The sequence below is a fragment of the Xyrauchen texanus genome, chromosome 22 (assembly GCF_025860055.1).
Source record: "Xyrauchen texanus isolate HMW12.3.18 chromosome 22, RBS_HiC_50CHRs, whole genome shotgun sequence".
In the NCBI taxonomy this organism is placed as follows: domain Eukaryota; kingdom Metazoa; phylum Chordata; class Actinopteri; order Cypriniformes; family Catostomidae; genus Xyrauchen; species Xyrauchen texanus.
Genome location: NC_068297.1, coordinates 21,621,442 through 21,632,005, shown reverse-complemented (window position 1 = coordinate 21,632,005; position 10,564 = coordinate 21,621,442). Strand labels below are relative to the sequence as shown.

Here is a 10,564-nt window from a genome sequence, read left to right as displayed (position 1 = left end):
GAAAGAAAAGATTTTCCATTCCATCATCCAGGATCTAATCTCCTCTGTCGAAAAATGTGCAATAGATGGATTTAGGCCATCAATTAATCTTTGTCGTCTTTTTAGTGCCTGAAATGGCATTTGATATTTGGTTGCATCAATTTTCAACAGTTTAAATGTAACTATTAAATTACTATTTCCATATATTAATTTGGATTCCTACAAAGTTATTGAAATACTGCCAGAGTGTCAATTGATTTGATTGGTCCAACTTACCTTTTAGTTTAGGATCTTGTCAAGTAGAAAGCTCAAGTGTGAAAATGTTTATCTGTTAAAATCGTAATTTTTGATTACATCAATGGCAAATAAGCAGAACAGTCTTGTCACTAAATTGCATTAAGTGTCTCTGAATCAGTTGCTTCACATCTACAACATCAGTGACTGCTCTGGAGTCTGACGACTAAGAGTGTAGCATGTAAGGGTAGATTTAATTGTGTAAGGGGTCACATGTCGAAGGCCTATTTGAATCACTGGCCCACAGCCCAGGGTAACTGATATTTTGAGATGAATATGCATGTTCTCAGTGTTAAAATTAAATTAACAAAATAGATTAATTTAATTATAGTTAATCCATAATATTTGTTTTACTGTTGAATGCTATCACCATTCTTAGATATTTCACATTTGTATATAGTTATAGGCTAAAGATTAAAAACTATACCACATCATGCAGCAATGGAGACATGCAGACATCTTTGTTTTGAAGTAGAATGCAGATGGACTACCAGTCCAATATTTATCCAGGTGAGAATCTGGTCTTGCAATCACTCTATAAATCTCAGCCAGGATAATGACAATCAGACTGAGGGATTATCTTTGTTATGTCAATTGAGTGCCTCAGTGAGCAGAGTATTATAGCCTACTATAGCAGGGGTACAGCTTTAAACCATAAACTGTATTATACAGTGAGAAATGTATGCATATATTTCAGTGATATATCAGACAACAAGGGATTTGTGATTAATGCCATGGTTTATTTCTTTAACAGAATCCCTTGTGTCTCACATGACCTTAACCCAGGAGCTTCACCATTTTTCTACCACCATTCAGCTGGTTTTCAGTAACAAGGGAAGAAGACCATCCAGGTGCACCTAGTAATAGTAAATAGACTAAACAGTTCCTCCTTTTGGAAATAATGAACACAAAAATTTACAAATTCTCATATTGGGCAAATGTGAGTCAGACAAATGCAAGGAATCAGAAGATTTACATTTCTATAAATGAAACAGAATGGTTGGTAGCTCTGGCTTTTTGACTTGGCTTTTGTAAAGGTTGGATTATTTACACTGACAGAATAAGGAGAACTATTATTTTTGTCTAAACATAAACACAAAAATTATGTTTAGGTAATGGAAAAATGTTGGCTTACATTAGCTGAATAATCTTGGACACGAGTGTGATAACCATTGCTCTACCTGAAGATTGTTCACAATTTAACTGCAATGTAGAATATAAAGGTGCATATATGTATAGATACCTGTCTCTCTAAACACTTTTAAAAATATACATTTTCCATTTAACCTTTCCACACTCATTTCAGCGACCTCACTGTAACCGACAATGTCAATACTACATTGACACCACCAACCCTTCCAAGACTGTGATCTGGATGTGGGTTCTGTGCATTCATAGGTTCAGTGCTCACTTTAGTTGGGTACTTTCCATAGCCACTATGGCAGAGACACATCACCATGGATCATTCATCACAAAATCCCTCAATGACATTCTGGTTCCATTCATAACTCCCTCAATTTACCAACAAAGATGTACATTTCCTTTGCCCCAAACCTGCAGACAGAGAACTATGAACATTCAATTAAACAAAACCAAAAATATTTTGTTAGAATCAAATTTTTTGAGAGTGCTAATGTCTTATTTGAAATATAAAACAACCCACTCATGAAAAGAGCCAAACTAAAATATACAGAATTACATAAATTTCCACCATTTGTTCTCCACCCATATAAAATCCTCAGTGGTCACTATGGGCCAGCACAAGCATGGCATTCCAGCCAGGGTTTAGACCTCTAAGGTCTTTGTTTGAATAGATGACTATTTCTTACAGTCATTAGAGAATATAAAATCCTCAGGTTGTGAATGAGGCAGGAGCCTCAAGTGCTGCCTTGAGCACAGACTGTGCCACTTGATGATGTGGACAGAGTGAAATGACTCTCAACACTGATGCAGCAGTCTGTAGACTCTGCCACCTCTCCCTCTCTCTCACATATGGCAGTCATTGGCCCACTGGGAATGCGGCTGCGGCTGTTGTAGCGGCTGCTGGCTGCGGAGGGTGGTGTGCGTGAACGGCCATATTTTAAGCTTGTTAGTCCAGTGGAGAGACGAGGCAAGCCACCCTCAATACGTGCCCATTCTTCATGTGCTCTCCTGCTACGAGGAGAGGTGCACATTCCATCAGGATGCGCAGGCTCTGAGTTAGCCCTCTGGAAACGGGGGTCGGTGCATTTGAGAATCTCAGCAGCTGACATGCGGAAGCTGGATTCAGAGCGGCTGCCCTTCTTGAGGAGCAGAGCTTTGAAGCTATCATTGCTGGTGGATGACCGCCGCAGGTTGCGCTGAATAGAGCCACTCTGGCGAGGCAAGGAGGGTATGCTAGGGCAGGAGCCAGTTGGGGTGACTGGTGGGGAAGGGAGGCGGCTACGGCAGTGTTCGTCAGAGTCGCCACGGCCCAGGACCTTCCTCTTTGACCTGTGGATAAAGAGACAACAAGTCAGGCTGTCAGAAAAGCCATTGGCACTGTTGTTGCATGTCTCACAGAAAGACATATGTAAATTAAAATGTAATAATAAAAAAATTACTTACAATTATACCACAAGGTCTTGTTCAAGATTAAAAAGAAGAATAGGCAATTCTCTCTCTCTCTCTCTCTCTCTCTCTCTCTCTCTCTCTCTCTCTCTCATTGTTTTTAATGTGTTGCTGGAGTTGTGATCATTTATATATTCTGCTATGCCTTAGAAAATAACTCAGCGTTTACATTTTAATAATTCCACATCTAATTCTGCCTCTTTCTCTTGAGTGCTCAAGATGTCATGTTCCCTTAAGGCTGCTAAATAGGAACATTTTAATGTCAGCTCTTTCTATGTATTAAACTTGGCTTCATGAAAATTAATGACAAAACTGCTAAGAATAAAACTGCATAATGTGCATAGTTTCTGAAAAAAATATAACGGTAATATCAGAATAATGTTTATGTGCTCTTTGCTTTTGCTTTTTCTGTAGGTTGATTGAAATAAACAGTCTATTTAACTTTTAATCTTACTAAAGATGTGACACCATAATTCAGATATTATGAAGCAGCGCTTTGTGTCTTTCGGGAATAAGAGAGGAGCATAATTAATCTTTTAAGGGGGCTACTCTACTGGATAATGGGTGTAATCTGACCCTAGCCAAACTACAGGGAGACAACACCAGCCACTGATTTGGTTACTTGCCAGTCCAATCCACACCTGTAATTGGATGTTCATGTTCTGCCTACGTAGACTGCTCCAGATGGACACATGTTCAGACAAATGATTCAACAGAAATGCATAAGCATGAGACAAAACTCCATTACCATTAAAGTTAAATGGTAAAAAGGACCAGGATTCTTATAATGAACAATTTGATTGTTTGAATCTGAAAAAATACTGAAAGAAAAACTGCATTTTACAAAGCTTTCTAAATATTTGTGACCCAAACATTTGAATATTAAATTATTTTAAATTATTTACATGAATTAAGAATTATGTTGGGTAGTAGAGAGAATGAATAGCTTGTCACTCTGTCCACTTGCTGATGATTTGGTCACTAATTGCCTGAAATAAGCATGGCCAAAAAAAAGAGTGAGGAGTTAAGGAACTGAATATCCTGACCTTTCCTGAATAAACTTTGTCAGGGGTCTTAGAGGTCAGTACAAATATAATATGATAATACTTGATATGCAAATGTATAAAACATCAATGATTTATGTTAATCATTGCAAGAGAAACAAATTAACAGTTTGAAGCTTCGTTATAATATATTTATTATTTTATATATGCATTCTACACTTAAACAAAATTAATCAATTGTAATAGAACATATTCCGCTTTAGTTAAACATGTAGAGCCTTAACCAGTGTTTATGCACATATTTGGTGTACTTATCCAAACATAATTGTTTTGATGGGCATGCAGGTTAAATCAGAAAAACACATACCTATGAATGGCAGCAAAGAGGTCCCCTGTAGTACGAGGACGAACAGGTGTCACCATCTCCTCAACAGCCTCTCCATTAGTGTCAATGCCAGATGATATTTCTGTGCTTGAGTCGAACTCTGCCACTATAGCCCACACGCAAACAAAAACAATCAACCACAAAGTGACAAGAAACAGCCGAGACTGAGCTTAGAAGCAGAAAGGCGTAACACCCATGCTGCAAAAGAAATTTTCAGCTCTTTAAATTATTCACACTCCTTTGGTAGTCCCTGCTGTTGTGCAATAACTGCACTTTGGTGAGCACTGCGGAGGTTCAGAATATTACAGTCCAGTGGCAACTAATTATGTAACAGAAGAATCATAAAAGACAAGAAGTTCTAGTAATAAAAAAGGAACTGTGTGGGTAGTAATGAAAAGGAGCCCACTGTGTATCCACTCTCAGCAGGGAAGTTAAGTTTGGAGGCGGGGGGATGTTTGATAGAGAATAATATCAAACTAGCTTACTTTAACTTATCTGGACCAGAAAATAAGAGCCCTGAGGCTTGTAAACCAAATACATAGCACTTGCTTATCCATGCAACTTAATGGGGTTAAAAATTAAAAGTTTTTAATCTTTATCAACAGGAATTAATAGATACAAAAATGCAGTGATGTATGGCTTTTGATGTTCTGCAGATGGACATACAGCTGAATAACTTTGTAAAAACATGAAGGTTGTTATTCCTCTGCTTACAATGTAGGTAGTTGCTGGTGAAGGGTGGACAGTGAGAGTCCATGCTGACCTACTGACCTATCTCTTCATAAAGGGTTTGAAATCAGCTAATTCAAATGTACAGTACTTCTCATTTGGTAATGCTTATGCTGCCTTAGCCACTTTATAACATTTAATAAACATTTAATAACATTAAAAAAATGTAGTGTGTCATTTGGCACACTAGAGATTTCCTCTGTACAAAGAAACAACGTACAATTTTTAACTAGTAATAAAATAAGCCCTTACCATTTTCCTCATTTTCTTCCTCTATAAAGCTAATGGATCCTGAGCTGCAGCTTAAACCATCATCTGATGGGATTTTATCATCACTGAGCCCTAAGCCTTTGTCACTCAGCCCAAGGTCACTCTCATGAATGAGGGCAGAGAGTTGCAAGTCTTGCAGACTGCTTGATGACAACTCACTGCTGATGGACATTTTGCTTTTAATCACAGGAGTAGATGTATCAGAGTCACTCTCTTCCTCAAGGCCTAATGGAATCTCCTGGAAATTAACCGTTTCTGTCAAGGATAAACCATTCATGGGCCTTGGCTCTGGGGTCACTGCTGTTTCATTACTCTGTTGAAGCTTGAGTCTATTAGAGACAGGTAGATGCATAATGGGTGGTATATTTAGGGAAAGATAGGGCTTCTTATGTGATATTGGAGGCTTCTGTTTCAGGGGAGTACCTTGAGATGCAGATGAGGAGTCTGTGCACTGTGGAATCTCTTGAAAAGTTAAAACAGGATGTGTGCTAACACTGTCAGAAATGTGTACAAGCACTGGAACATTCTGCTCAGTTTCAGTGTTAATACATTCATCTTGTCCAAGGGGTAAAGAAGAAAATGATGCTTGAGAGAGATTTTGTATTGAAGATTTAGATGTATTCACTCCATTTTCTGGTTGACTAACACAATTGGCAGTGACTGTTTGCTCTGTAGTCTCGTTTTCTCTAGATTTCCTTGAGCATGTTTGAGACTCATTTTGTGCTTGGTCCTCAAAATGCTGAACACGAACTGTTATAAAAATATTTTCTATTTTCTTTAGCTTGACAGGTCGTAGCTGCACCATCTGAAGAGCTTGGGCAGTGATTTTGGGTCTCTGAAGCTTGGGCTCTGACTCTCCTGTTAGATTGAGGTTTAGTCCCTTTTCAATCTCCTCAGCCTCTGTAGGTTTAGAGGAACTCTCCGTTTTCAAAATGGCTGTTGTTTGAAGACTCATCTCGGGTAATGGTGGAGGAGGAGGAGGAAGAGGAAGTAGAATGCATGATGATGGTTTGGGAGGAAGAAGAGACAGATATTTATAAACATTTGATGGGGGAGGGGGGAAATCAAGAGAGTCACTGAGGAGGGTTTCACACTCTTTGTGTGAATGTGAATTCTGTCTTTCTTCAGAGGCAGAGGACACCTCAGGGAGAGGATAGAGAGGTGGGATTGGGTCTATGATAGCTGCTATTAGAGAACTGGAAGGAAAGCTAGGTGTCACACACTGAGAAGTGGTTATGTCAGGTAGAGGTGGAGGTGGTGGAAGGTTCTTAAAGGAATCAGAGGTGTTGGAGGATAGGGATGTAGAGGAAGAAGACACAGAAGACCGCAGAGAGGACTTTCTTTCTGGCACTTTTGGTTTAGGCCTCCCTGCAGGAGACTTTGCTCTTATCAGAGAAGTAACTGGGGTGCCTGCAGGGGTGTTGTTCTGGCTTGAATAACCACTAGAAGGTGAAGTCAGGCGATGAACCTTGTCAGGTGATGACACCAGTTTTGACTTCATCCCACTCCCATTGCAGTAGGCCAATGGATATCCATTGTTGTAGGATCCGCTGTTGTAGGATCCATTGCTCATGACTCCTGAATTCTCGTCAGCACTTCCAGATCTTGTGTTTTGAGAGGAGAGACCCTGTTCCGACCATGTGCTTGAGTAATCCATGTAAAAGTCCCATGACTCAGCATAGTCTGAGCACTGACTGCAGTTATCACTCTGTGTGGGTGTGACAGGACACACAGCTGCTGGTGCTGACATTCCACTGCTTGCTACACTTACAGTGCTCTGGCTTCTGGGTCGGAGCACCCAAGGGTCTTCGAACCCACTGCAGGGTGCTTGTCCAGAGAAGGATGCACTATGAGTTTTCAGGTTGAGCTCTAAGGACTGCTGGAGACTGGAGATCAGCTGCTCACTAAGGACTTTCCCACTGTGATGAGGCTTCCTATGTGGTTTGCACCTTAAGGAGTCAGTCCTCGCGGGAGGGAGTGGGGGCTTCTTGGCTTTCCGTAGGGAAATGCTGCGAGTCAAAGAGCGGTTGCTATGCAGACTTTCATGATCACTATGGCAGCGATGGCCTTTGTACTCATACAAACTTTGCTTTACATTTCCTGCTTTATTGATGCAGCCATGACTGTGCGACTTCAAACCAGAGTCCATGTGCATGGAGGTATAGTACCCTTCATTGTCAACTGAGCACAATGAGCTTGCATCTGTCTTGCTGGGAGAATGGTCATGACTGTTGGTGTCAAATGAGGAGCAACTTGAGTTGCTTATTGGACCACCCTTTGGAGATGCTTCATATGTCCACTGGTCAGTGGTTAGTGTGCTGCAGCTTTGAATGCTGCTCTCTGAGAAGTTAGAATCCCTGCGAAGAGAATTAGGACTGCTGCAGTTTCTGCCATCAAGCGTGCTGCATTGTGAATCAGTCTCAGTATGGATCCCTGAGCAGAGGGAGGCTGTGGATTCGTAACAAGAGGATACAGCAGACAAGACATCAGAAGAACTAAACAACTGGGCTGAGGAAGGAGGCAATTGCATGTGGTTTTCCTCTATCCTGTTGTGTTCAGAAAGAATGGAATTAAATTCAGCAGAGTTCTGTAGAGCACCACTGAAAAAGGTCGGACGGTTTTGATTGGAACCTTGGCAATTTGGATTTTTAACAAACTGATCATTTTGTAAAGAACTGAAGTCTTCAGCTGTGTTGCTGTTTAATGCATTGTTCCATGTATCAGACAGCATATGCAGTGACGCTGAGGAGCCATGATTCATGTCAAGCTGGTAGGGTAAGGAGCTTGTAGAGCTGGAATTTATCCTGTAGGGGGAGCTGCTGTACTTCAGTTCACAGTTTTGATGTGAGATGTGAGAACATTGTTGTGGCAAACTGTTAAAGCTCTGATCACTACCATTAAGTTGAGTGTAGGTGATACCATTACATTCACTCATGGTGGAAATGCTGCTGGTGGCGGAGTGGGATATATTAGCCATTTGGGCAGCAATTCCATGGCCTCTCTGTGCTTTGATTCTGCGAACTGAGGGAGGAACAATATTTATCTCCTCTGTTTGGCAACTGGAGTCATGGGCGTCTGAGCATCTAAGGGTGGAGGTTACACTTCCCACCCGACTGAGGGTAGAATACTGATCTGCCACACACATGGAGTGAATTCTGGAGTCCGCTTGTCCTTTATTTGCTGCAAAAACAGGTATGGGAATTATAAATATATGGTATGCGTAATGCCTGATAATGCCTTTGTACACTTGATAGTCTCTCTTAATGATTCTCAAGTGTAAGAGGTACTTACAATGGAAGTCGTCCGTAAATGTTAAAATATTTCCTGTTTTAAAAGTATAGCCTCAAAACATAAAATATATGAATGTGACAATTATTTTAGTGTAATAAAGTTTCTTACGAACCCTTCTCTGTGTATAGTTATAACCAGCAGCGTCTCAGAGTCATTATTTAGTGTGGTGCACAAACAATCACTTAAAAATCATTTATTTGACCAGTCTTTAAAACATTGATGCATAATTCCAAATTAAGTCTGTCATATTGACTGATAAAAAAGAATCAAGAAAAACATTTTAACCTAGTGTATCAGTTTTGACTTCACTCTTTGTCCCTCACAATTCCACAGTGCATGTGCAGTTTATTCCCTGGTATTAATATGTGTATAAGATGCATATTAACTGACACCATCATCATTTACACCTGGTATTGTGGGTCTCTTTTGTGTTTGTATTTTGAGTAGAGGGTATTTGATTTCATGACTGCACACATCAATCATTACTTCAGTATGTTAATGTATGATAATAAAGCGCAAACTGCATAAGAACAAAAAGAAAAAAATCAAAAACAACTACGCATTATTTCAGCCAGAAATGCATGCATTTAATATAAGCTCAAACATCAGGTCTGTTATTTTAGTGGAGTAACTGTGTGTAAATGTGCTTCTCATATTACACTTTATATTCACATCAGGGACTATGAAGTTCTGTGAACTTGTGCATGTGTATGTGCTTTAACCATCAACATTTAAAAACCTAGTTTTAGTGCAGCAGTTGATTGACAGAAGTTTCACACTAGAACTCATGTGTTTCACCAGATTCAAACAATGGGAGTAAAAGCCTATTTACTGTCATACATGTGCCATTATAATGGATGCAATGCCCTAGTACTTATAAAATGAAAACAAGTGTGACTGATAAAAGTAGATCATGACTAAATTAAATTTTACAAAGAGTGACGAATAAAGACTTCTTTCTAGCACAACCTCTGAACATGATGCCACACAAACAACCCTAATAATTTAATCTCAGCACAAAACACCACTAAGACGTGCACATCCATGTCAAAAAGCTCAAGTGAACGTAAATCACAAATTGTCAAAGGGTTTGGATATTATCTCACTAATTTGAGTGAACAGCCTAACAAAACTAATCAAAACAACGACAGACTTCCAATATTTATCAGTCATTGTAATCTAATACAAAGCAATGCACCAACAACACAACACTTCAACGCAAAGGCATACAATTAATTGAAATGATGAATGGTGCACTTTAACTAATCCAACCAAAATTGCTTTTTAAACTTACCTATTAAGTTTACTATACAGGTCTACTCTTCACCTTCTAACTTCCGATGCTCATGTCAACAGCTTGACATAAATATGATCGAAGCTTTTGATTGGCTCAGGGGCAAAGGCAAACTAGCCCCTCAGGCTATCGTTGAATGCTCGTTGAACATATGTATGACATTCTCCAGATCTCCGTTGATTAACATTGAGGATGAAGGGCTAGCCCCACGCATAGCAAATGAGAATGATTAAATGCTTTTACGCAACATACCTTAATAATAATAGAATTTCTCAAAAGAATATTTACTTTTTCTTGTATAATGGACATAAAACATATTTAAGTTTTGGAAAATATATTATTTCTTAAAATACATTTATGATGATGCCATGCAATTTGCACAACAGTGCCACCTCTGGTGGGGCATAGCCCCACTTGCCCCTAATATAGATACGTGGCTGGTTATAACCAATTTTTACATCTTTGTTGCCATGACTAAACATGCCTTAATCCCTAAAATGACTGGGGGAAAAACTATGATTTAAACAAGTTTATACACAAGAATTAATGTAAGTGCTTTTATAAAGTGCTGTCTTTAAAAACCTCCAAAATTGGCACCATTAATTTCCATTGAAAGTACCTCATACACTGTAACCTCGATTCTTGCTTTTTTTTTTTAAACAAATGTTTTTTGTGGTAATCAACATTATGCCACAAATGCTGTCAATTGACCTTAACTTGTATTGAACC

The 10,564-nt window shown here is 39.3% G+C and overlaps 1 protein-coding gene across 1 annotated transcript in view; it reads right to left on the bottom strand.

Moving 5' to 3' along the window:
* Window positions 1–607: 607 nt before the first annotated feature.
* The window catches only part of LOC127662818 (NHS-like protein 1), a 65,740-nt gene continuing 55,783 nt past the window's right edge, over window positions 608–10,564 (bottom strand). Inside the window, exons 7-9 of the mRNA XM_052154176.1 lie at window positions 5,233–8,430; window positions 4,234–4,357; window positions 608–2,745 (exon numbers count right to left, since the gene is read on the bottom strand). Of these exons, the coding sequence (XP_052010136.1) occupies window positions 2,151–2,745; window positions 4,234–4,357; window positions 5,233–8,430 (3,917 nt within the window). The 3' untranslated portion in view covers window positions 608–2,150. The remainder of the gene's footprint in view (window positions 2,746–4,233; window positions 4,358–5,232; window positions 8,431–10,564) is intronic.